General features: G+C 46.1%; 1 protein-coding gene across 1 annotated transcript in view; it reads left to right on the forward strand.

The window, feature by feature from the left end:
• Positions 1–632: 632 nt before the first annotated feature.
• Positions 633–27,899, forward strand: part of elp4 (elongator acetyltransferase complex subunit 4) — a gene marked incomplete at its 5' end in the record, with an annotated part of 79,061 nt that continues 51,794 nt past the window's right edge. Inside the window, 7 exons of the mRNA XM_083650538.1 lie at positions 633–810; positions 1,766–1,801; positions 10,303–10,424; positions 11,952–12,086; positions 13,611–13,747; positions 18,329–18,413; positions 22,598–22,786. Of these exons, the coding sequence (XP_083506664.1) occupies positions 633–810; positions 1,766–1,801; positions 10,303–10,424; positions 11,952–12,086; positions 13,611–13,747; positions 18,329–18,413; positions 22,598–22,786 (882 nt within the window). The remainder of the gene's footprint in view (positions 811–1,765; positions 1,802–10,302; positions 10,425–11,951; positions 12,087–13,610; positions 13,748–18,328; positions 18,414–22,597; positions 22,787–27,899) is intronic.

The following is a 27,899-nucleotide window of genomic DNA, read 5'->3' on the forward strand; positions in this document are numbered from 1 at the left end:
AAAATCTATGAGTAACTCAGCCTCATTTCAACTAGAGGTGGGTAAACTGAGTTCACTTGGTGTTACCCTAGCCTGAGATCAGAATGAATTGTCAACTCGTTGCACCCCATTTCCATATTCAAAACTCAACTCGTGTGTAAGAAGTAGACATGGACTGTTTGTAGATAAAGCAGCTTATTTAGAGTCTGACTGTAAAATACACCAGCAAGGTCATGTCTGTAATCACACAGAGACTGGCGTCAGACGATATTTCAGAGGCATCGGACCGACTGGCTGGTTTGGCATATACTGTAGCTGTGGGACAGAAATGCGGGTACTGCATAGTAACCAGAATCATCAAGTTCACGTTTCTGTGGAAAGCAGGGACATTATTACAGCGAGAGTCAGTGGTTAAATGAAGCGACTTTAGGAATTTACTCACCTAATTCGCTGTCAGATTCAGGATTCAAATTCAATGCCCTGGTGCATTTGTGACCATAGATATGTTTGTGACAACTGGAACTTCCTCCTGACAGCTCACACACGCCTCCCCGCAACAATCGCTGCTCTCATTGGTCGACGCCTAGCAAGTCCATCTCTGAATGGCTAACAGGTTCCAAAACACCGACAAGCGTCACCACGTTACAAGCAGCATGGCAGCTCCCATGAAGAGTGTGGGTAAACTATCGGTTGAGCGCTCGCCGCTCAGTGCTACTAGTTTTCAGAAGAAAACAAGAAGCAAGCTCGTTTCTATACCTGGCACCAGACCCTCGGTTCAAAATGGACAGCTTATAATTTCGACGGGTGTCACGTCACTCGACTATTTGCTCGGTCAGTCTGCTATGACATAACGTTGCAGTCTGCTATGACATCACGTTATAGCATGTGTAGCTAGCTAGCGTTACTTAGCGACAGTATTTCTCAGTGTAACGTTAGATACAGTGAAGTTGTAGTTAGTTACAAAGGTTGAAGTGTTTTGATAGTGCATGTCTAAAGGGGAAACAAGCGGTCGACCCGCTCTACTGACAGAATGGGATGCTTTGGAGCAGGGGGACAGGACAGGATGATGTTGTGGATTCTGCACATTCCATCATAAAGTCCACATTTTAAACCGCCAGTCCTGTGCTCATTAGAGACATCAGACATTGAATCTTGCTTTGGGAAGTTATTTATATTCACAAATGATCATGATAAATTGCGTTATAAAAGTGGAGGAGGACTAGCATTGTGTTTACGACTAATTGTAATGTTAGGCAATAGCATTTTAGGGTCCTGCACAAACTTGTACAGGTTGCCAAAAAATACAGGCTTTATACTGTATTATATACTGTATTATATACCCAATATGTTTGGGGAGACCTTTACATATGGTCACAATAGCAAGACATTTTGGGTATCAAAAGGGGGTATACTATAGGCCTACTTTTTGGCCACTTATCCTAAATTGCATGTCTGACAATGACTTTCAACGGCTTTCTTCAGTTGCAAGTTTTTACTCTCTCTAAGAAAGCTCTGAAGGACAACAGTTTGTGACAACACTGGGTTCACTATGGAGTGTGGTGCGAGATTCGGGACAAGAGAAAACTTATAGCTTCCATCTTTATATACCTCTTATATGCTTACTCTCTATGGCTAAAATGCTTGTACCTTAGCTTGTAGTTACACTTTACATGTTACTCACCAGTTGCCACTGAAACTCAATGCCATTATAACCTTGTGTCTTGAGTAAACAACTCTGTGTTATGTGCTACAGTGATATTATTGTTTTGTTTGTCTTCACAAACAGGTGGTGGGTTAGCAGTTGGAACACTACTTCTCATAGGTGAGCCTGACAATTTTCAAAAGAAGCAAACAAATTTTCATTTGATAGCAGATGTTTAGCATATCTTTATTTGTATAGCAGATGCAGTATAGACTGTTTCAACTTGACAACATAAACATTCTAAATTGCCCCTAGCTAACCATCTGTTAAGTGTATACAGTCTATTTATGTGCTAATACAATAGCTGACAGGAAATCTGATTTATTGGCTTATTCTAGTCGTCTGCCCCAAAAGTCGATGGGCCCTATCTTCCGACAGGCGCTATCCCCTAATAGCGCTTGCGCACCTGTTTGCGCGTGCCTTAAGGCAGGGAAGATAGCAGTCCGCCTCGCGCCATCCGCCAGGTGTTATGCCGAGTTTTGCACCCCAGCGCCGGCAGCATCCCCACCTCACGGGAGCATATTGTAAGGATTCATACAGAAATGTAACTGTTTAAAAGCGATATAATTGTCTGGTAGACGTGACCTCCCTGATTTCTAAGTTAAAACAGCCCCGAAATATGTTGGGGATGCAATTCTCGGCGGGCATGCGGAAACGTTCACGGCACCTGTCGCAGACGCAAATTAGAGCCATGCCAAAATCATCTGCGCCCCCAAATGCCTGCGCAAACGGGATTTGGGCGGTCTTTACTACCAGAATTATTCACAGGCGTGGCCAGGCAATGCTGGGCATTACGTCAATCAAAACCAATCAGATTCCCGTCTCGCAATGGCTGTTTGCGCGAGGCATGCTCTAATTCTCTCCATGCGTAATAGAGTGTACTCACTCGTGCGAGGACGGAGAGAGCTTATTGACAGATCGTCTGTGGTGCCAACGACCGTCTGCGTTATGAAGGTAAATAGCCTATGTCCATTGTCCAACAAGTTTTCTCAATTAATTTCCCTCTTTGCGATGTGATAAAAGTTTCTCAGTGAGTTATAGTTGATTGCCTCACTGAATTATCTGCTAATACCCAATTTTAGCAGCATAATTTGATGTCTAGGCTGTGCGTAATGACATCTCCAAAAGGAATTCTACTTTGCACTGCGCTGCGCTGCACGGAGATTACGGGTGCGCTCCCAGCGCAGCAGGTATTTGTGCATAAAAGGTCCTTTTCAAAGCTCTTAGCGCAAAGTAATTGCGCGCTGCTGACGATAGGATAATGCCATCCATCCCCACATTTTAGCGCTGAAACGCCTGTTTTGGCATGTGGCAGCCTATGCCCAGTACAATTATCACAGGCATGCGCTTGTGTCTGCCCCCAATTTGCATTGTGCACGGCGTTAAACGAGCGCAAACGCTAAATTAGCGCTTTTTCTGGTAATTGTGAATAAGATTAATTTTGAGTAAAAACACACCACCTTTACACATCCAACAACACTGTATAACAGAAAACAATTGACTCCAACTGAACTACAGTTAGCTTCATAATCTTAGGGCTTTTTTTTGTGGAAGGTCTGTTTTGAATACAGCGGACTCCTCTTATAGTGATCACCTTGGGACGGGTCAAATTGATTGACTATAAGCTGACGATCATAATAACCGATTTTTTTTCTATTTCTCATGCAGATTACCATCTAATTGACATTTGGATATTTATTACATGAATACAGTACATATAAAATAATGAAATGATGGACAGCCTTGCTATGTTATTGACTTTAAAAATACACAGAGTACAGCAGTCTCCTAGACAGACTATGATCCGTGATCTCTCCATATACATGCACCAAGTATCGCTGCTATATCTCATTGGCTAATTTTTGTAAGTTTGTAAGTAAAAAAAAAACCCATTGTTCTCAGGTGTGACAAGGCCAAAAATGATCACTGTAAGCGGAGTATTGATCACTATAAGCAAATGATTTAAACAGAATTTGTATAGGAATGATTTTGGAAGAAGCTTTTTGATCAATATAAGCAGTTGATTGCGATAACCGTGATGATCACTATAAGCGGATTCCAGTGTACCTCTTTTCTTTCTTTGAGCGATGGAAGAACATTATTGTAGCCTTACATTATTGAAACACTGTTAACTGTTGCGAAGAAAATGGGGAAAGAGGGCTACGGCGTTCTGTCGAGTGTAGGCTTTCTCAGAAGGTGCTCATTGGATCCATAGGGTTGAAGATTCAGTAGAAAGAACAAAGGAAGTCCAAGGCAACTCTTCAAGAATAATTTAAAAAGCCTTTAATAAAATATGGCTTCCACCGACATGTTTCGGCCAAACTGGCCTTTCTCAAGGTGATTTGTTAACTGTTAACTGTTGCTTTGATTAACATTGGTGCTAACTCAAAAAGTCCCAGACGCGCTGAAAGCGTTCCTCATTTGACACGCGTCAATTGATGCTCCTAAAGCGCACTACAAGCATCAGATACCAAATACCAACAGCACAGAACCAGCATTATTTGCGGGAAAGGTCGCTATTTATATGTAGGCAGGCACAAGTTTGTACTTTTCTTTTTTTATTCTTCTTTTTCTGATCTTTTACCATTTTTCTCCCCAATTGTACTTGGCCAATTCGGCCTGTTGCCCTAGTGGCTGCGCCGGGCACTGCGCCACCCTCTGTCGATCTGGGGAGAGCCGAGCCTAGCACCATGCTTCCTCCGACACGTGCAATTGCCAGGCGCTTCTTTTCACCTGACGGGGAGTTTCACCGGCAGGACGTAGCACGTGGGATGATCACGCTATTCCCACCAGTTCCCTTCCACCCCGAACAGGCGCCCCGACCGACCAGAGGAGGCGCTAGTGCAGCGACCAGGACACATACCCCCAATCCGGCTTGCCTCCCTCAGGCACAGCCAATCGTGCCTGTATGGACACCCGACCACCCGACCAAGCCGGAGGTAACACATGGATGCGAACCTGCAATCCTCTTGTTGGTAGGCAGGGAATCTACCGCTACACTACCCGGATGCCCCTCAAGTTTGTATGCTTTACAGGTACCTCCATTCATTTTCTATGATCCCGAGTTTACTTGGCTTCTGGTTTTGAGCCCCTGTCACTGTGAGTCAGAGGCTGTTCGTCCTACCTGCAAAATTGTGTCCATCTAATCTCATCATGACATGCAGTGAATAGGCTATATTTTGCTAGCTGTTAGAAGAATATTCTCATGGTTCAGGCTGGGATGCAGCTGGGCGGACAAAGTTTTCAAAAATAACGGTCACTTCCGCGAGGAGAAACCTGCACAGACTATAAAAGCACCAAACGTTTTCTCGGCAGGATTCCGTCTCATTTCCATGCTATAGTCCATACACTAGCATAATTCCAGCTTTCAGAAGACAGAATTGGTGTTCAGGAGGCTAAATCATTATGGCCAGTGTTGTAATCAAAGTAAAGAAAAGTTATACACAGTATAATGCTGTCCCGTGCTTTATTCTCCCCTCCAACAAACAAACAACGAGAACCATACGCAGCGTCAACAGCCTGGCCCCTCCTCCTCATGCTGGTCACCAGCCTGGTCACATGTTGCTGTGGGATGGCATTCCATTCCTCAAGCAGGATTCGTCGCAGGTCAGCCAATGGGGTTGTGTTGGTCACTCTAGCTAGCAGCACGTACAGCACGCCCGAGCTGATCACACTAGAGATGAAACTACAGTATATGAACATTTTATCACGTTATCGTAAGGAATTTTATCACGGTTATCATTGTCCAATTGGGTTGAGGTCTGGGCTTCCCCTTCCGCTACTGAGGTTCTAGACTGTGTTCAATGAATAAAGTGTCAAATTGCCAATATGTTTTGTTAGTTCATTGTTACTGATAGAGTTTAATCATCCAATCCCCCAAACAACTCAAAACAAGTTGAAAATTTGGCAGAAAGGTTGGTCATGGGCCAAGCACGAACTGATTCACTTTCCACACCCACTAGCCAAAAGGGGGCGTGGTAATGGCCGTGGCCAATCACAAAAAGGCGCTTACAGTAAGTTCCACACAGATTCACGTAACACCACAAAACGTTGTAGGTATCATAGGTAATGGGCCAACTTAAACCTGATTAACTTTCCACACCTACTGGTCAAAAGGAGGTGTGACAATGGGCGTGTCCAATCACAGATTGACATAACACCACATGAGTCAATGAGGCCATTTACACCTGGCGTTAACATGCATTTTCTGTGATCAGATTGCAATCAGATTGTATTTTATCACTTGAAATACCAGGTGTAAACACCCCCAAAACGCATTGAAGAAGGATTGCAATCTGATCGGCCAAACCACCTCCGCAGGTGGTCAGGGATGCATTGTGTACCCATTGAACACAAGTGTAAATGCAATGTGTCCTCTCAATCTGGATACAGCAACTTTATGCGGATTGAGAGGACAACCATTTCTGCAGAAAATGCATGTTACCGCCAGGTGTAAATGGAATCAGGCTGAAGTGATAAAATCCAATCTGATTGCAATCTGATCACAGAAAACGCATGTTAGCGCCAGGTGTAAATGACCTCACTGTTTGACATTGGCAGGGCAATTTGACACTTTTGACGTTGGCACTACTGGCATAATCAGCTGTGCTGCTCGGCCCACAAATGCAGGATCCGTACAAATGAGACAACGTTGTGACGGGAGATGAACAGACTTTCATAGATAAGATACAATACCGAGGATACAGTAACAGCAGAGCTATAGGATCATCCAAAATAACACAAGTTCCCAAACTTTCTGTGCCGAGTTTATCTGTCTGCTCTTTGTGGTTACAGTGTGGGACTCTCTCTAGCAGAATGCCAAATAGAGTAATGACCCCGAGGGTCGCCGGTTAGAATCCCAGGTGTTCGCGCTTCTACTGCGAGCTGTAATTAATATGCTCATCATCCCCTGATGTATTGCGGTGTTACATTCAAAGCAGACGTCGAGGTTTTCTCGGGACCTAAACGTCTTCCACCACTGTATTATTATTATGGTTCATCATAGGCGAGGCTATATGCAGTCGTAGACAGTGAGGTTAAGGTAGTCGTGTTTCCCCTTGAAGCTGTAATTTGTGTGTAGCCAAATCCCTATACCAACTGATGATATTGCTTTGGCCTTTAATTCATCCCCCCAATCGATGCAGGAGTCAGTGATTACACACTAATGCGTTCTTCCCTTCCATTTTGTGAATCAACGTACGGTTGGTTTCATCTGGTAATGAGAGACACAGTAAAGGTGAAATGTGTGTGTGTGTGCGCGCTCTCTTGTGTTTGTCTCCGTGTTGTGAGTGTGTGTGTGTGAGCGCTCTCTTGTGTTTGTCTCCGTGTTGTGAGTGTGTGTGTGTGTGCGCGCTCTCTTGTGTTTGTCTCCGTGTTGTGAGTGTGTGTGTGTGTGTGTGCGTGTGTGTGTGTGCGCGTGTGCGCGCTCTCTTGTGTTTGTCTCCATGTTGTGAGTGTGTGTGTGTGTGTGCGCACTCTCTTGTGTTTGTCTCCGTGTTGTGAGTGTGTGTGTGTGTGTGTGTGTGTGTGTGTGCGCGCTCTCTTGTGTTTGTCTCCGTGTTGTGAGCGTGTGTGCGCGCTCTCTTGTGTTTGTCTCTGTGTTGTGCGCGTGTGTGTGCGCTGTCTGTTTTGTTGCGTGTGTGGCGCATGGGGGGGGGGGAGTTTGGAGTGTGTATTTGTTTGTGTTACTTTCAGGCGGTCGTCTCCTACAGTCTCCCCCTTTAGCTGTGATGGCCTGTTTGTGAGACACACACACAGACATAAAATGATCACTCTGGTCGTCGTCGTCCCGCCTTTGATGTGTCTCGAGCTGTCCACCCAGATTTGTCAAGCGGAGGCGGATCAGCCCAGTGTGGCTGCTGTCTGAAGATCTCTCAGCTCTGGTGTTTTTATACGAGAAGGAACAAGGCTTCCTAGCTCTTATCAGGTTGACCATGTATGGTTGCGTTCTGAGGTGAATGTATTTTTCCCTAACTGCATTTATGATCATTAATTACCAATTTTGAACAAATTGTCTCACTGTGTAGCATTCTTGTCACAGCTTTGAGATGTGCTTTGAATACGAATTTTCACCAAAGTTTGAGTTTGGTGATGTAGTAGACCAGTCATTCCCAAATAATCTGTTGCCTGGGGCCCACTGGTGGGCCGCGAAGGTATTGCAAGTGGGCCACCAAATCATTTGCAAAATATATTTTTTAAATGTATGATGATGATGATGATGATGATGATGACTATCATTATTACTATTATTATTATATATGAGAATGAATTTCTCCATTGTGGAATGGTACCGTTATTGAATTTGTCTAATCAATTATTCGTTAATTAGCCTATGGCAGACAGCCGCTCACTTTTAGTTGCTGGTTTCTGTGTGGTGCTGATGGACAGCTCCTTTTTATCTTTACAATAAAAAGTGCTCTGAGAAGTCATTATTTGGCCTCTGTACAGTTTACTGTCGGATGTGAGCCGCAAACATTTTTGAGATCTTCATGAGTTGGAAAAGGTTGGGAACCGCTGTAGTAGATGATAAGGGACAGTTTGATAGTGTTTTGGTTCATTTTGATTGTAGCTGTAACTGAACAACCAGGCCTTATAGTTGGACAAATACACAATTTTAAACCATAGTATAATTACAAGAAAGAATAGCTAAATGTAGCCTAAATGCAATTGAGGTGCTTAGTGGCAATAATAAAAGTCTGTCGTCCAAAGAGTCATAAAAGGAGGAACAAACATTCTGACCTAGATATGTTTTTTTTTATCTCCTCCGCGGCGCCCCCTGCAGCTTTAACAGATATGAGTCAGGACATTGGCACTCCCACTCTCCTGTTCAAAGGCAAATTAAGTCGAGGCGTCCCCTCCTCCCTCCCACCCCCTTACTAAACCTTAGTCAAAATAAGCACACAAAAAAATCATCCCATGACTGTCCAGAGTGACTGATCTACCTCAAAGATATGACCCCTCCCCCACCCCCTGTTGCTCCTATAACCCCCACCCCCACGCTCCCCTTACCCCCCGCCTCGACAGCCTAATGACTCCTGGAGGTTCCATTTGTAAGGCTCCCATAGAAACACGGCCACAATAGGCCCCATCTTGAGAGGGCCCATCTGGGAGTCTTTGTGGGGCCTGCTGAATGCCACAAAGGCCCGCTGACCTAGAAAGCCATCAATAAGAGAACAGGGAGCCCCACCGACAACAAATTGAAGAGCCATGGAATTTCCTGGGCCATCCCGAGTCCGTAGGTGAGGACATAGACCGGGGAACGTGGGAGGGGGGCATTCTCCGGATGTCGGGGATGACACGTCGGGGATGTCATTCCCAAGCTGTCAGCCGCATACCCGTTACCTTAAACTGTCACTGCCGCCTTTGTCCGTGTGCCCACTGTTTGTCATTGTGTGGAGAGGCCTATGACATCCTGACAAAATGGTGGTTGTGACAGGAAGCAGCAGAAGCATGCTGTGTTAGAGTTATGTGGCCAGCTGAAGGGGCTTCATAGTGATGATGCCGGCTTTTTTTGGGGGGGGGGGGAATGGCCGTGCGGCTACTTTGTGTGGTCTGAGAAGGCTACCTACCTTTAGGGGAATGACTTGGATGTTTTGCATCACTCACCCGTCCTCTTCCTGCCAGTTAAGTGTCAGAGTGACCCTAGTCAAGATGAGATTGCAATGTGTGCTGACTGTGCTCACCAAGTCAACACTTTGGCAGGCAGGTGCAACATTTCCCTGGCAGAGTAAAGGCAAGTTCTGATCAAAACAAACATGCAGCGAGCACACCTCGCGAATATCAGCGAGAATTACCCTCTCTTCTCGTGCTTTACAAATCTCCCTTATGACTTGTGCACGCCCCAGATATTGTTTTTTTTGTAAATAAATAATCTAGATGTGGAAAAATACAAGGAGCGTCATGACAATGAAAGGATGCCATTGCCATCAGAATCCACCTGAAACACGGGTAGATAAAAGTGAGCTGGGTGTCAAGGAGAATTTTGGGGAGAGAGTCGCTATCCGATCCCACTTCCGCCCCCCTCTGTCATTTGGCCTGACAGCTGGGCTATACCTTTGGGTTCAGTGGGAGGGGCCAGGTGAATGCTGCAGACAGGTGTGTCTCTCTCTCACCTCCTGGGATATGATAGGTGAAGGTGAATGGGAATACTGGTGAGACCTTGTCAGGGGAGGTGGAGGTGTCATCGCTACTTTGAGACCCAGGTAGCAAGATGCCACCTGTGTTCCTGTGCCATGTTGACTGCCACTTCATCGCTTCCCTCAAAGGGTAGCCAGGATGTGGTCCTTATATCAATTACAGTCAGCCCACTGTGATGTGGTCATGAAGCACTGGAGCTGCAGTGTGTGACTGAACGGACATAGCAGAGAGACTACACTCTATGATGGACTTGTTCATCCTTGTTAGGGTTATGAGCCGAGGTTGATATAGAATTTATGTATTTTTTGTGAGGAAATATGTTTTTGTTATTGGATCAGTGAAGCGTGTACTTAAAATCCGACATACGATGTCTCCGCGCGCGTGATAGAGAGAGTGTATGGCTGTGTGTTTTGTTGTGGTTGTGTGTGTTTTCCACAAACATGCAGATTTAGAATTTTTTTCCTTGTTTGTTTGTTGTTTTTCAGAGGAGGACCGATATGACAGCTACTCTCGTATGATCTTGAAGTACTTCCTGGCAGAAGGAGTGGTGTGTCGACATGAACTCTTCGTGGCAGCGGCGCAAGACAACCCAGATGACATCCTTCAGGTATGAGAGGAAGTGTTGTGCACTCCTGTGATGACAGACCTCACCAAACATAATCCATAAAGATGTGGAAATAGCCTCAATATGTCTACTTTGTAGTTTTGAGTTGAAATGATGTACAGATGTAGCTAGCTATCCCAATAGCTACTGTATGCTAGCTGTAGGATTGTTGTACCATTGCTCCACTCCCAAGAGAAATCTTTTGAAAAACTTTTTTGTGCCTCTCTTTAGCCAGTGTTTCCCCTAGAAAAAATGTCAGGCCTGGACTGAGGGATTTCAAAACGTACCCCGCCCGCAACGGTGGGGGCCCTCGCTGGCGACGCAAAACTTTTAGCTAACCTGTTCGCAATGGCATCCCAAGAATCATCATACTATTATGGGATGCGATGCGAACAGTTGCATTATGGGATGTGCGTTTCCCAGGCAACAACACACGTTGACACGTTTTGGAACAGCGCTGCACGCTGGCACAATGCTCCTAAAAGCAAAATGCTTATTGTTTTGAATGATTTGGCATCTTCTATTACTGTCAACATTAGAGGCTACTGTCCAGTATGCAGGTGACGTTATGTTGTTCAGATCTGTGATACAGCAGGTATAGAGTACCACAGGGATGATGTATTTTTGTAGTCGGAAGGCGGAAATCCCAGACTTCCTGGATCTTACGGGGGAAAGTAAATTGGGTCTTAGAATGGGGATTTCACTTAAATGCATAAAATTATGTCTGTAGTTAACAAAAGTTGATGGGCGCGGTAATTTGGGTTCAGCAGGATAAGCTTCACAACCGTGAATAACTTTTATGACTTTTGAAACGCAAAAGTGTTTTTTACGTGATTTTTAGAAAACACTTCAAAAGGCATAAGTGATTTACGTTTGTGAAGATTATCCTACTGAACCCAAATGATCACTCCCATAACCTTTTGTTAACCACAGACCTTATTTTATGGATCTAAGTGAAATCCCCATTCTAAAACTCCAATGTTGGCTTTTCCCCCGTAAGATCCAGGAAGTCCGGGACTTCCGCCTTCCGACTACAAAAATACGTCATCCCTGCGGTACTCCATTGGAGGCTCACTCAGGGTGTGTGAGGGTCAGTGGGGGTATCTGGGAGGTCGAGGGTGGCATGGCGCTGGCATTGTTGAGATGTTTCCCTCTGTGACGAGGAGCGGAGCCCCAGAAGCTGACTGCCACCCAGCATACAGGAGGTGGGCCTCTCTCCCACTGATTGATAGTGGGAGGGGTCACCACCTCACCCTCTCTTTACATATCAAAGGCTTATTAAGAGGGGGGGACTCCCTATGGGGATATATCACATCGTTTAGTGTTTTCACAGCCAGCTTCACATTATGCTAATCTTTGGAGGCCATGGTTGTAGTTTATGAACGTGAATGCACTGTCACAATGTATTTTACATGGCAATGAGAATATCTAAAATGTCCCTTTGACCTTTGACCTTTCACAAACATAGTTTCATTTAATCTAGTAAAAAATATTTGTATGGGATTATAGATTATGTGTCATTCTGTGCAGGAACTCCCTTCTCCCATCTTGGATGACATTGCCATCCACAAACCAGTGGAGCAGCACAGGCTGCCATGTGGCCCTCAGGACAGTCTGGACGCCATGAAGATCGCCTGGCGCTATCAGAATCTTCCAAAAGTGCAGGTAAGTAATCAGGTGTGTCTGTGTCTTACCATGATCACCTTCATATGATCAGTTATGATCTGTTGTCTCTGTACTGCTGCATAGGCAGCACATTATGATATCGGCAGCATTTGAATCATTTCTTTTAAGACAGTTATTATGAGTAAGAACAGCACTGCCCTCTCAGGTCTTAGGTTTTTTTTGGCAATTGTCTCCACCGCTAAATCCATCAGCTTCTAAACTCCTTTTGTGGAGTGAATGAGGCTTCGGCCTCTCTTTTCAGAGCTGGAGCAGATTACTCACGCTTAGCTGGCGATAGGTAGGGCTTTCACTGGTCCCTGACACACGCACGCACACACACACACATACACATGCTTGCACCCCTGCTTAGCCTGGGAAACAGCAGTACTTTGGAGCCTGTGCATTGACGTGTCTGCCCGCTCAACCCTCTGACCCAGACCTGCGCCTCTGTCTTCTCCCCCAAATCCCTGCCTCTCCCCCTGCCAGGGTCGGCAGGCCTACACTCTTTCTTCCGCTTTGTGGAGAGGTGACCCTCCCCTATTTCTTCTTCTCTGCAGTCTCCTCCCCCCCCCCTTCAGTCTATAATCCATATCGCTATGTGGATTAACAGCACAGAGTGTGTCCCTGGGGATCCTCTCCCTCTTTCCCTCTCCCTGGAAACTTCTTTATATCTGTTGTGTCCTTCCCTCACCTCTCCCCCCCCCCTTCGCCTGTAAAATCGTCTTTACAAACCGCGCAGTAAGCCCCCGCCACCACCAGAGGATTTGCATCCCAAATTCACCCCCAGAGTCCACGCTTAAGTTTCCCCTTACACACACCTCTCCTGCCTCGGCCCACTGTGTGGCTCTGCCCGATGAAGACATCAGATCAAAAGGTGAGGCGCTCGGGGCGGGGATAGAACGCTAAGCGGGTTGCCTCGCTCACAAAGAGAAGATGAGCCCCTGACCCCCCTCCCCCCCCCCCCCCTCCCGGTCCCTGGCCCGCTGACCCCCTCGTCCTGCCAGGAGAGGGACACACCGGGGGCCCTAATCCAGATTAGGAGTAGATTAAGGGCCCCTGTGACAATGGGGTCCCCCGCTTTCACCGGGAGAGAAGAGCTAAAACTCTCTCTTTTCAGCTGCAGGAAAACATCCGCCTTCCCCGGCGTCCGCGACACGTTTGCTTTTCACAGCCAGAAGTGGACATTTATGTGAAGAAATGATTAAGAGCACGGTCGTAGTGGTTATTTAACTTCTCCGCTGTAGGAATGTTGAGGAATGACCCATAAACAATGCAATTGCATTGCCATAGTGTCGTGAAGCACACTCATTTAACATATTAGAGAGGCAAATGCGATCATGTTTTCTTGATGAATTGATTCGTCCTTCTCTGGAATGAGCTTTGAATGAATGGACGTCGTGTGTTGCATGAAGTCGAAAGTGAGCAGTCGAGTGGTTCAACGGTGATTGGAAATGAGTGTTCTTAAATGCTCTGGCTTTCAATTGTCTCACGCCTTAAGGCAAATGTGCCTTGTCGACCCCTCAGAGCGCCCTGGCGTCCTCGTCCAGGTTCGGCCACTACTACGACGTCTCCAAGACGATGGAGCCGGAAATTCGGCAGGCGGCCAAGTGCCACCGCTTCTACCTTGCAGAGCATCCCGCGCAGTCGTCACCCACACACAGGTAAAATGAGCAGACATCATCCACAGAACACAGAGCAACCGATGAGACATCATCCACAGAACACAGCGACACAAACACGACACCATTCGCAAACCACAGTTACACAAATAAGACATCTTCTGCAGAGAACACAGGTAAGCACACGTGACATAATCCACAGAATACAGGTAAATCAACAATACAGACTGACCACCATAATGTAAAGAGCACATGGACCAGGCATGTCCAAAGTCCGGCCCGGGGGCCAATTGCAGCCCCCAGACTGATTTTAAATGGCCCACGGCTTGTCTCTCAAAATATAATATATGTGGCCCTCCACAAGGTATTGGTTAATCAAGCAAGTTAACTTTGCGTTTGTTTGTTTTTCCCTTCACTGAATGATGACAGCACTATCATACAGTTTGTAGACAAGCACCAAGTAGGATTAACGCAGGCGGAACTAATGTTTTCAGACGGTAAACAAAATCCTTAGAGTACAATTGTATTGTATGTGATTATTATACTTTTTTTAATAACCCATATGATGTGAGAAGCATCACACATTATCTAATCTGGCCCCCATTCAAAAAAGCTTGGACACCCCTGACATAATTCCTCCAACATATGCATTATATTATCCAAGAATCAATCCAAGAGGCAGAAACTCCAGATTAAACGGATATGATGTGCGTGTTTCGCAAACTGTCATGCATGAAACACTGATTACGTTTACATGGACAATATTCTAAATAAGGCACTGCCATGTAAACAGCATTTTCTGATTACCTTAACCAGAATAAGGTCATAGCAATAGTCGAATTAAGACACATGGATTCATCTGATCTTAGTCACATTATTGAAGCACGTTGTAGCTAAACACCTTAATCGCACTATGGCATCCTCTCGGCTTTATTCACAGCATTTTGCGACACTCACGGCTGTCAAACTACTTGACAAACACATTCTCAGCTTGCAGAAGAAATGATGACTGCCACCGGTAGAAAGAGGTCCCCACATCTTGATCCCGAACATGGTAGAAACATGACAGAAGCAGGTTAAATTCAGTAGGGAAAACGCCGACTGCGGCCAGTGGGATAGATAGATAGGGTCGGCGTGTTTGTGTGCCACCTTGACTATGCGCTGTAGCGCGTAAACGAGAATATGAATGGAAAGTTCGAAAGCAACTCATGTAAACACTTTAATCGGAATATTGTCTTATTTAGATTAAGGTCAATAGCCTGATTATTGTAATCCATGTAAACGTAGTCAGTGAGACTGAGTTGCATTCATTTCCCCTAGCAGTCGAGAAAGACAAGTACAATGTCTAAGTTTGGTATAAAAAATTTGTGAGATGTATCTGCTTTGTCACTACATTGAAGTGCATAAAAAAGGTATCAATCATGATGAAGAGTGATTAACTGAAATTTCAGTCACTCTGTTCATTTTCTAGATTTATTTATTTATTTTTATTTATTTATTTATTTGTATCTATTCATTTATTTGACATATGCATTGCTACATTTACAAATGAAATGCAACTGATGCCATGTATATAGATAAGACTTCTAGCCATAGCTCATTTTCAGTCCTTGTTCCTGGTTAGGCTTTTAGAAGATGCATACATACAGTCAGTAGTAAAACTCTAATACTAAGCTTTAATGTACATATCTAACATAACCTAAAACACATAGGCCTAATAAAACACTCATCTGCAAACCATGTCAACACAAAGCTCACTTACTTTTGCTACTTCTGATGCACCCTGTACCCTGACCCAGAACAGCAAACTTAAGCTTCCTCACCTAGCTGACAAGTCTGTTTATACTCTGTTAATACTGTGTTAATCTGTTCATACTATCTATATCTGTCAATATCTGAATCCTTTCACAATATTTTATAATCTCTTTAGATCCTTTATATTTTATTTGTTTATGTCTTGTATATTTGTTCTTATCAATGTTAGATGAGCACCAACCACACCAAGACAAATTCCTAGTATGTGAAAACATACCTTGGCAAATAAAAATAATTCTGATTCTGATTCTGATTCTAATACTAAGCTTTAATATACATAGCTAACATAAAAACACAGTGTAAAAACACTCTAATAGTAAACTCGTATGCAGGCAAACAAACGTAAACAAACAACCATTACAAGCAGTAATTGAGACAACAATGACTAAATATGACGTTTGAGAGCAACAAAAGGGAAAGAAAGTTTGTATGCAAGCTGACTGTGAATAGTCAGTGTTCACAGGCTTGTTTCCATTTCAGCCATTGTTTCAGCCATATTTCATATGCAGCGTCCAGTTTCAACAAAACAGGTTTTTGGTAGATTTGCTCTTGAATAATCCAGTATCAATACAGGCTCCATGGGCTGTATGATTCCATGATGTTTAATCAGCCAATGAAAGCATCAGAGAAATGGGACCGATTCGTCCTTCATTCTGAGTCGGCCCCATCCAGACATGCAGCCTCTTGGAAAGGTTGTGTACGTCTATTCAAATAAGGCTCTTGTTTGCTCCGAGTGTTTGATTTCTCCTGTGTTAAGTGTACTTAGGGTTCAGAGGTCACGCAGGCTCTTTACTTAGAGAGTGCGGCTGAGCACACAAGGGCACACGCAGACACACACACACACACACACACACACACACTGGGTAAATACAAGCAATCTGGACCACAGAGGATGAGGAGGAGGCTTTATACAACCCCTCTGCTTTTATTATAGCAAACAGACTGTTTAACGCAGCAGCAGCACCCATGCAAACACATTAGGCACTGGCTATTTTCAGTTTTAAAGTACGCATTTTCACAAACGTAGTCCCTGGAATGGACAGCCTTTTATATCGCCGATATTGTTCAGGGCAGCCATCAATTAGAAGTTAACGATGCTTATTCATTGGGAACAAATGAAATAATCAAATCTCTTCTCCATTGTCTTATCCAGTATTGTGCGCCGTGGTTTTAGTGATGAAGAGTCTGTCATTGGCATGGCGGTGGGTGGGTGGGTGGGTGGTGGTGCTCTGTGCTGTCTCGGCCTCTGAATGGGTTATAGATCTGACGGACATTTTGACAGCATGAAACTACACCTGCACTGATCCATTGTGCCCCCGGCCCCGCCCCCACGATACAGACACACACATTCGAACACACACACGCGCACAGACACACACACACACACACACCACACATTGCACGCACGTAGACATACACCACACAGACTCGTAAGCAGGCTACTCCCCCTTGCACGTGTCCACAGCCCCATGTTGATACCCTAGCTGTTAAATTGCTCCGTTTCACTTGAAGGCATAATTGGCACAAATTGCTCTCTAGGTGATACAGATCCTGTTGTTTAAGACCAAGCATCCCCCTCTCCCCTCCTTTCTTCCCTCGCTGAAAAGAGGAACACCGAGCTAAAGGAGCTTCCCCGTCTCTGTTCCCAATTAGCTGACGCACTAGCCCCTGTAGCTAGGCACCTAGACCTCACTGCTACCTGAATGAAGACCGCTCGGTAGGGGTAGCTCAAAACAACAATGCCCTCCGCGCACAATGGCCGCCAAGCAGAGGCAAGCGGTGAGGGGGGCAAGCCTCCGCCGCATGTCAAACTATCCCCCCAGCCCCCTAACCTCGGAGCAGGGGCAGGGGCAGAGGGGCCAAGGAGGGTAGGTGTCCCTCTTTCACCAAAGCAGCACTATCATTAGCCTCAGCGGGGTCAGGAGGCACCATTGTTTAGGCTGAATGATGGCAGCAGAATAACGCGGATATGCTCGGCGCAAAGTGTAAGCAACACGAGCGCGTATCACTGTGCTTTATGCAGGCCTGTTGGCGTGTGACCAATCTGTGGTGTATCAGCTTTTGTGGCCCCGCGTGGTCGAATTGACAACTGACATAGCAGCCCACTGTGACTGGCTGCAGACTGGTCATTACAATGCTGGGCTCGTTCTGAATCTTAAGTGGAGGGTCCTGTGTAAAATGATGGGGTTAACATTCCCATTGGCTATGCTATATAGACACACCATAGCTGGCGTCGGCAGCCAGCGCTAATCCATCTCTCGACTGTTGCTAACCCGTTAGCCGGACGGAACTGTCTGTCCTTTGTCGCCGGTGCACATCTTACCCCTGATTACCCAGCAAAATGCTGCTCCCTGCTCATTTTCGATATCAAGCCATTAATTGCCCCCTCCTTCTCCGTTATCATCTTTATTGTGTGTGTGTGTGTGTGCGTGTGTCTGTTTGTGCGTCTCATCTGTCTGTCTGTCTGTCTGTCTCGGCACAATCAGTTCCTCAGGGAGCTGACAGAGGACCAGTCATGTTGTAATTTAATCAAGCAAATAAATTAATTGGATCTCTTGATATGGATCGTCTGTCTGCTCCAGCGCTTACGGAAAAGCACAGTCAGGAGGAACATGCTGCAGTCATAGAGGATTACGCTACGGCGCTGATAGGCTTGGACCCGTTGGATCAAAATGGTTTTCAATTACAGAAATTAGTGGGAAATTGAAATGAATTACAATTCATTTCAATTACTAAATAAGCCTTGTTTCTCCTCTTTCCGGGTGTCGTCGTCATCATCGTCATCTTCTCCTCTCTCCTCCTCTCCAGCCCCATGCTTGAGTCCTACTCTGCATTGCTTAAGTCCCTTCAAGAGGTCATACACAGAGAGGGCTTTGATGGAGCAGCACCCATGGTAAGAATCTTCAGCTTTGGATGTCTCTCTTTCAGTCTGGATTGAGGGATTTCTCTTATGGTGTCAGACATTTTAAAGAAACCTTTTCATAAACAACAACCCTACTGTTACTGACCACCATTAGTCCAGTCCAACCTCTCTAGAGAAGCTACCATGTGTTCAGTCAAACCTCTCTAGAAGCTGCCATGTGTTCAGTCAGACCTCTCTAGAGAAGCTACCATGTGTTCAGTCAGACCTCTCTAGAGAAGCTACCATGTGTTCAGTCAGACCTCTCTAGAGAAGCTACCATGTGTTCAGTCAGACCTCTCTAGAGAAGCTACCATGTGTTCAGTCAAACCTCTCTAGAGAAGCTACCATGTGTTCAGTCAAACCTCTCTAGAGAAGCTACCATGTGTTCAGTCAAACCTCTCTAGAGAAGCTACCATGTGTTCAGTCAAACCTCTCTAGAGAAGCTACCATGTGTTCAGTCAAACCTCTCTAGAGAAGCTACCATGTGTTCAGTCAAACCTCTCTAGAGAAGCTACCATGTGTTCAGTCAGACCTCTCTAGAGAAGCTAACATGTGTTCAGTCAAAGCTCTCTAGAGAAGCTACCATGTGTTCAGTCAAACCTATCTAGAGAAGCTGCCATGTGTTCAGTCAGACCTCTCTAGAGAAGCTGCCATGTGTTCAGTCAGACCTCTCTAGAGAAGCTACCATGTGTTCAGTCAGACCTCTCTAGAGAAGCTACCATGTGTTCAGTCAAACCTCTCTAGAGAAGCTACCATGTGTTCAGTCAGACCTCTCTAGAGAAGCTGCCATGTGTTCAGTCAGACCTCTCTAGAGAAGCTACCATGTGTTCAGTCAGACCTCTCTAGAGAAGCTAACATGTGTTCAGTCAGACCTCTCTAGAGAAGCTGCCATGTGTTCAGTCAAACCTCTCTAGAGAAGCTGCCATGTGTTCAGTCAAACCTCTCTAGAGAAGCTGCCATGTGTTCAGTCAAACCTCTCTAGAGAAGCTACCATGTGTTCAGTCAGACCTCTCTAGAGAAGCTACCATGTGTTCAGTCAGACCTCTCTAGAGAAGCTACCATGTGTTCAGTCAGACCTCTCTAGATAAGCTACCATGTGTTCAGTCAGACCTCTCTAGAGAAGCTACCATGTGTTCAGTCAAACCTCTCTAGAGAAGCTACCATGTGTTCAGTCAAACCTCTCTAGAGAAGCTGCCATGTGTTCAGTGCAAGACGTTACACAAACTCGTCTTAAAGGAGGTCGATCTGCATCTCTAACCCCAAAGCTCGACTGTCACATTCCAAACAGCACGTCTCACTCCTGTGTTTACCTCTCCTCTCACCTGTCTGGGTTGGCCTCACCTGTGCGTCCCAGCTGTGCGTGTCTTACCTTTGACATACATCTTCTTAATAATCATCAATCCTCCGCAGAATGCCAGAAACGTCCTTGGCCCCGTCTGTCTCTCTTGGCATTCCTATTTATGTTGTCCTGCAGGGCCAAGTGTACTTCTGTTACCGCTGTGTGGTGTGTGTGTGTGTGTGTGTACTGTGTGTGTGTGTGTGTGTGTGTGTGTGTGTGTGTGTGTGTGTGTGTGTGTGTCTTACCTACATTCTGTGACCCCTCTGCTCGTCACCTGGAGCCACCTCTCCCCCTGTCACTCAGGCACAGGGCTTACCTCCAGTACGCCCCCCACCCCCCTCCCCTCCCTCCCCGTGTGCCTGTCACTCACACGCCAGATTAACTGCTGACATCATCAAAGCGCCGCGGCCGCCTGACATGCTGTTGGCACAGTCCAGGAATGCAGACAGGCACAGAGCGACATGGGCACTGGCACAAGACTGCTCAGTACGGGTGATTGTGAGTGTGTGTGTGTGTGTGTGTGTGTGTGTGTGTGTGTGTGAGAGTTTGTTTTTAATTTGCTATATCTGCCATAACTGGACACACATTTCATATACGTAGATTGGAGCCTTCCAGGAAGAGAGTGGAACAAGGCTTCATCTTCCTGAGCTCCAGATTTGCTTTTGAGATGAGTTGGACAGGAGTGGCAGCTGAGGCTGGCTGCTGATTAGACTGTGGTCCCAGGCTGGCTATGGCTGGCCTCTGGTCCTTGGCTGGACTCTACTGGCACTGTTCCCTGGCTTTTCTATAGGCTAAAACTATAGGAGTTAAGTTTGGCCTCTCCTCCTGATGTTGCCACGGCAACAGTCGTGTTGCCACAGTCCCCCCCCCCCCCCCCCGCTGGGCTCCAGACATACAAATAGATTTCTAATTCTATGCTGTGTAGGCAAAACCCCATCAACAAAGAGAGGGAACATCTAATAACGACAATCACAAACACACACACATACATACACACACACACACACACACACACACTTATGGTAATACCTACAGTTTGATAAGGTATAGATATGCAGAGCTGAGGGTGGTTGGTCTGGAGGAGGATGAATGTGGAGTCCAGTGTGAGAGCCCCTCCCTGCGGAAACTATATGAGCCAACCGTGGAAACTTGCAGAAACAATGGGGTTTATTTTTGTTAGATGCCCGTGATTCTGCTCCAGAGCCAAACGAAGGTTAGGTCATCCTGTAGGGAGAGGAGGAGAGAAACTAGGATCCAGACCCAAACGAAGGTTAGGTCATACTGTAGGGAGAGGAGGAGAGAAACTAGGATCCAGACCCAAACGAAGCTTAGGGCAGGGGTGGGCAACTGGCGGCCCGCGGGCCGCATGCAGCACCCGACCTCACTCAGTGTGGTCCCTGGGTAAAAAACAAGACGGACGTTTTTGGTTAGGTTAGGTTAGACCCCCAAAATCTGTGTTTTTATTTTACTGTACAACCCAGAACATGGCGCTAATGGTCTTAGCATTGTCCATCCACATACTGTTTAACATTAGCATTTGAGCTAACGCTATTGTAACAAACTATATCCAGGATGCACATGCAACATTACTAATCTGATTAATATGACATATGGGTGATGTACCTCATCAAATTGCTGTAGCGGGCTGTTTTAAAGCTAGAGCAAAGTTTCTGGTGTCATCTGAATGGAAGAATGACTAAATTTAAATATGAAAAATATAAATGTTAGTATAATAAACTTTGATTACCAGTCCTTTTCATCAAATTAGTAGCTATAATTGGGAGTGATGGTGTTACAGTAGGCTACTGGTGGAAGTGCACGGTCACAATCTGGCCCCCTCGTAGCAAGGAATTTTTTTTGTGGCCCTCTCTATCATCAAAGTTGCCCATCCCTGATACAGGGAGAGGAGGAGAGAAACTAGGAGATTCTGATCCCGACCCAAACGAAGCTTAGGTCATACTGTAGGGAGAGGGAGAGAGAAACATGGGGATGGGGATAGGGGGCGGAGGAGAATCTGGGAGGGTCAAGATAATAGTGGGGGAGGAGGGGGGGGGGGGGGCTGGAGTGGGCAGGGAGAGGAGAGGAGAGGTTGGCAAAAAAAAGGAAAAGAGCAGATTTGAGGCCAGAGCTTTGTTAATCACTCTTGGCTCGAACCTCGGGTAATCAGGAGGCGTTGTGAAGAAAGCCCAGATAAAAGAGAATTGTACTAAAGGTTAAAAACCTCTCACAGGGTGGACAGGCTCCTCCATTCTTCCAGTTTCCCTGATATATGTCCCCACTCCAGCCCTGTTTGACCACTTTGTCTCTTTCTGCATTAGTGTAGGTTAGCGTTCATCTCTGGTGGTGGTGGTGGTGGTGGCGGTGGGGTTCCAAGGGAAGGCACTCCACCCTTACCCAGGCCCCCTTGGCTGCAGACCATCGCCGCGGTGCCAAGAATGTGCTGGGGTTTCTGGGTGGCGGCCATATTGGAAGCCTGTCTGACAGGTCCATTGTACGCGTGTCAGATGGCCTCTGTGATTGGGCAGTTGTGTCCAGTCACGTTTGGGCACTGTGTTCCGATCGTCTGTGTGCTGCTGGTGAGCAGACTGTCCAGTTACTCGCTTCCCAGAGTTCGGTAACACTGCTCAAAACAACGGCGCCTTTCCAAATTCACCCAAAAGCAGCAATCTGATCATGTACATTATGTATTGCATGAGTTTGATTGTCAACTGAAATGTATTAACATGTTGTGTTATTGTATTTGTAAAGAAAATGATGCACATGATTTTCGATGTGAATTTTCCAAATTTTGATATATTCTTAAACCCCTTTCTCTGTCCCTTCTTCTTTCTCGCAGTCAAAGCCGAGGAATATCCTGCGAATCGGGCTCCACTCGCTCGGCTCGGCTCTGTGGGGTGACGACCTGTGTTGCCGTGACAACCCCAGGCACGGCCACGCCCTCACCACCTTTCTCTATGGCCTGCGTGCTCTGCTGAGGTCATCGCTGTCCGTCGCTGTGCTTACTGTGCCGTCACATCTCATCCAGGTAAGTTTGCCGTTTCACACACCTGGCCACGCAGACGCAACGCCCATCAGCGTGACGCGACAATACGACACGACACGACAATACGACTTTTCTGAGAGACAACCACTGACTGGCCTGATATGTACACCGACAAGTTCAGTTGGGGCTGCAGCTCATATTCATAATGGAAGATAGTTCTGCTTTTCTGACAGTGGACAGTTTGGATTTTGTGTGTGTGTGTTTTGAGTTTATGTTTGGCCTGTGTCGGTTTGCTTTGTCTCATTCTTAATGGGGCATGAAGTTTCTGTCTTTTGTGAAGGGGCCTCCTCTTGACCCCGTGCTGCAGTGTGCCCCTGCCATGACTCAGGCCCAAAGAGGGGCCTCTTCCTCCGCGCATCCGTCCCACAACGGCGCCAGTCGAGTGCACGCCGTCCCACAACGCATTCAAAGCCCTTTAAATCTATGTTTGTTTGTTTGTGTTTTTTAATTACTTTCAACTGTACACAGTGATATTGTGTGTGTGTGTGTGTGTGTGTGTGTGTGTGTGTGTGTGTGTGTGTGTGTGTGTGTGTGTGTGTGTGTGTGTGTGTGTGTGTGTGTGTGCGCGCGCGCGCGGGTCCATGTGTCTGTGTCCAGTCTGGCCTCTCAGTGTGAAGGTGGAGTCATCTGCTGAGGCATATGGCAAACCGCGTCCCTCTCCCAGACGGTCGACCAAAGAAACACACTCACCAGAAAAAGCCATCTGAGACTTTTTCCGAGATGCTCTGTCTCCCCCACAGTTTAAACATCCAACTGCCTCATACTGAAACCAAAGTGTTTGAGGTCCCTTTATGCAAAAGATATGAGTTGATTCTTAACTTTCAGAACAGCTGTGTTACCACGACATGCTCTGGCTCCAGGCCTATATTATGTTCAGTTGCACAGCGGCCTTGGCCTAGTCAAAAAAGGTGGAGTGGCTAACTAGCAGATGTCAGCTGTGGTGGGAGCGGTCCCCCTGTCCCTCTCTGGCCTGGCCTCCAAACCCTTTAATCTGCCGCCTCCCCCTCTGCCACCCTGGGGAGGGAAGTGCCTGAGTGGGGAGAGGAGAGGAGGAGAGGGGGAGAGTTTGGACCTGGGGAGGGAAGTGCCTGAGTGGGGAGAGGAGAGGAGGAGAGGGGGAGAGTTTGGACCTGGGGAGGGAAGTGCCTGAGTGGGGAGAGGAAAGGAGGAGAGGGGGAGAGTTTGGACCTGGGGAGGGGAGTGCCTGAGTGGGGAGAGAAAAGGAGGAGAGGGGGAGAGTTTGGACCTGGGGAGGGGAGTGCCTGCGTGGGGATAGAAAAGGAGGAGAGGGGGAGAGTTTGGACCTGGGGAGGGGAGTGCCTGAGTGGGGAGAGAAAAGGAGGAGAGGGGGAGAGTTTGGACCTGGGTAGGGAATTGCCTGAGTGGAGACAGAAAGGGAGGCGAGGGGAGGGGGAGAGTTTGGATGATTAAGCCAACATGGAGTTAATGAGAGGCTGTTAAGATGGGCATTGACAAAATGACCGCGTTATTAGTTTATTTAACATAGTGAATCTGACTTGACATTGTTGTCATAAAAGATTCAAATTGACCCACTGATGTCACTGCTGTGCTCCAGCTGATGTGTGCACGCGCTCAGTCACTTTAAGTTAGTGGCTGCCGTGTATCCGGTATTTTGAGAACAGACATGCGAGTAGAGCTACTTGCTGCCAGTGTCTTTGCTTAGATACTGTAATTAGCTTGGTTAGTCTGGCCCTTGGAAGACTGTCTAGATTGGTAGCAGTGGGCTAGCAGTAGACTGTCTAGACTGGTAGCAGTGTGCTAGCAGTAGACTGTCTAGACTGGTAGCAGTGGGCTAGCAGTAGACTGTCTAGACTGCTAGCAGTAGACTGTCTAGACTGGTAGCAGTGGGCTAGCAGTAGACTGTCTAGACTGCTAGCAGTGGGCTAGCAGTAGACTGTCTAGACTGGTAGCAGTGGGCTAGCAGTAGCCTGTCTAGACTGCTGGCAGTGGGCTAGCAGTAGACTGTCTAGACTGCTAGCAGTGGGCTAGCAGTACTGTCTAGACCAGGGGTCACCAACCTTTTTGAGGTCGAGGGCTACCTGAAGGGTAGAGAGTCATGTGGGGGGCTACCTGTTTGCTCGATTTACCTTTAAATAATGAGTATTATGCATTTAATCATAAGACATACACTCTTTTCTTTTACTGTTGTGAAGAAGAACTCTTCCTCCCACTCCTCGTGAAATTGGTAATGTTTTTTCTTTTTCTTTTCTGCCATTGTTCTTGCTTTCCATCATTTAGCTTAGCCAACTGATATAATCATTGGCAGCTGGCAGTCGCACTGTCGCAGAGTGAATGACGTAGTGACGTAACGTAAAACTAAACTTTGACCCCAGCCCAGGCGGATCAAAATAGTTAATCAATTATTAATTATACACAGATAATAAATTATACACAGACAATAAACGTTTTTAAAACGTACGCATTGTTAAACCAATTATTTTCTACATTCGTGTGTTATTGTGGGAAGAGAGGAGAAAAACATTTTTTTTTTTTTTTCTTTCTGATTATTTTTTTTGTTTTGTTCTTTCCCCTGTGTCTGAGCCTGTTTGTCTGTTTTGTCTTGTTTGTGTAAAAAAAACAACGCCTGCGGGCGCCACAGCGCCACCCCACGGGCACCGTGTTGGCTACCACTGGTCTAGACTGCTAGCAGTGGGCTAGCACTAGCAGTAGACTGTCTATACTGGTAGCAGTGGGCTAGCAGTAGACTGTCTAGACTGCTAGCAGTGGGCTAGCACTAGCAGTAGACTGTCTATACTGGTAGCAGTGGGCTAGCAGTAGACTGTCTAGACTGCTAGCAGTGGGCTAGCACTAGTCAAGTCAAGTCAAGTCAAATTTTATTTATATAGCACCTTTCATACACAAAGGCAATTCAAGGTGCTTTACAAAAAAATAATCGAAAAAACAAGCAGCAAAGCAATGCACATATAAAAAACACATAAAAAACACAGCCGACAGTTTTAGTTAAAATATATACTCAAATTAACAAACATGAAACATTATTTCTGTTTTAAATAAGTTACAAGGCACTCTTCAGTATTATTATTACATGTACAGTCCATTTGTTGGAAATGTACAGGAAGAATCTTTTTAAAATTACAGGCCGAGAGAGGCAGTAGTTTAGTAGCAGTTAAAAGCAAGAGTAAACATAAAGGTCTTTAGCTTGGATTTAAAAATAGGCAGAGTAGGGGCAGATCTAATGTGTTCAGGGAGTTTGTTCCAGTTATGAGAGGCATAGTGGGAGAACGCGGCTTCACCATGTTTAGATTTGGTCCTTGGGACAATTAGTAGACCAGTGCCTGAAGATCTCAGGGATCTGGATGGTTCATAGTGTAGAAGCATTTCAGAGATGTAGCAGTACACTGTCTAGACTGCTAGCAGTGGGCTAGCAGTAGACTGGCTAGACTGCTTGCAGGGCGCTAGCACTAGCAGTAGACTGTCTAGACTGCTAGCATTGGGCTAGCAGTAGACTGTCTAGACTGCTAGCAGTGGGCTAGCAGTAGACTGTCTAGACTGGTAGCAGTGGGCTAGCATTAGACTGTCTAGACTGCTAGCAGTGGGCTAGCACTAGCAGTAGACTGTCTAGACTGCTAGCAGTGGGCTAGCAGTAGACTGGCTAGACTGCTAGCAGTGCGCTAGCACTAGCAGTAGACTGTCTAGACTGCTAGCATTGGGCTAGCAGTAGACTGTCTAGACTGCTAGCAGTGGGCTAGCAGTAGACTGTCTATACTGCTAGCAGTGGGCTAGCAGTAGACTGTCTAGACTGCTAGCAGTGGGCTAGCAGTAGACTGTCTAGACTGCTAGCAGTGGGCTAGCTGGCCGAGGCCGCGCTGGACTGCTCATCCATTATTGAGCAGCTCACTGAAAGCCTGCTCACAGCAGCCCAGTGCCACCGTCCATTTGAAATATTCATTAGGCTGGTCCTAACCCAGTTCTCCACCATCACACTGATCTCCTGCTACCACACCCATCCCCATAAGTAAACACACACGCACACACACACACCATAGTCCTTCTTAAAATGCATCTATATGCACTTCACCTGCTGCTTACAGTAAGTCAGTGGTTCTCACTTGTTTGGCTTCAGTGCCCTCTTTCCCTGATTTCTGAATCCAAGTACCGCCTTTACCCGACTACAACATTTTGCTTGGAAAACTGCAAGAGAAAACTATAGCGTCAACAGTGAATGGCAGAGACACTAGCCGGGGCTGACCCTATCTGAAACAGACTCTGTGACTGGCTGTGCGTCAGGCGGTAATAAAACCCTGTTTGGTTGCATCCATATTTCGGCAAACCACTGAACCAGAGTGGATAGGACTTCCGGAAAAAAGAAAGGTGAGGATGGACTCGATGGTGGAGGTGTAGAAGAGCACCATCGTTACTTTTGTCACTTTGAATTTCTTCAGCCAACGCAGGAAATACATCCTCTGTTGTGCTGCCTTGGTGAGAGCTCTGATGTTCAGCTCCCATTTCAGGTCCCAGCTGATGATGGACCCCAGGAAGCGGAAGGACTCCACAGTGTTGACTAGAGAGTCACCCAGGGTGATGGGGGGAGGTGGGGCTGCGGTCCTCCTGTAGTCCACAACCATCTCCACTGTCTTTTGAGCATTGAGCTCCAGGTTCTATGTATGTATCACATGAAACTAGAAGACCTAATGCATCCAGTGGTATCAACTATATCATGCTAGCTTATTGAAAAGGTGGATAAATAACGCTCCAAAGTTAGGCAACATTTTGGAGAGGGAAAAACTGGCATGGCCATTTTCAATTTGAATAAGCCGCAATAATAATAATAATTATTTTTTTCATAATTTTTTTGGGTCATTTTTCCTTTATTAGATAGGACAGTAGGCACGGGTCAGATTCGAACCCGGGTTCGTTGAAGCACTTCCTGAAAGTTAGCTTTAATCTGGTCATTTTAGATGTCTGTTTATTAGGACTATGACAGTCTTGCTACTGTAGAATTTCTGAAAGCCTTTAAGGGACACTCCGCCGATTTCCAACCAGCTTTGTATCATTATAAAATCAGTAGTATATCCGAAAACTGTCAACAGTTTTGCGTGTATTCATTTAGTTT

The sequence above is a fragment of the Poromitra crassiceps genome (genome assembly GCF_964638095.1).
Source record: "Poromitra crassiceps genome assembly, chromosome: 14".
Classification (NCBI taxonomy): domain Eukaryota; kingdom Metazoa; phylum Chordata; class Actinopteri; order Beryciformes; family Melamphaidae; genus Poromitra; species Poromitra crassiceps.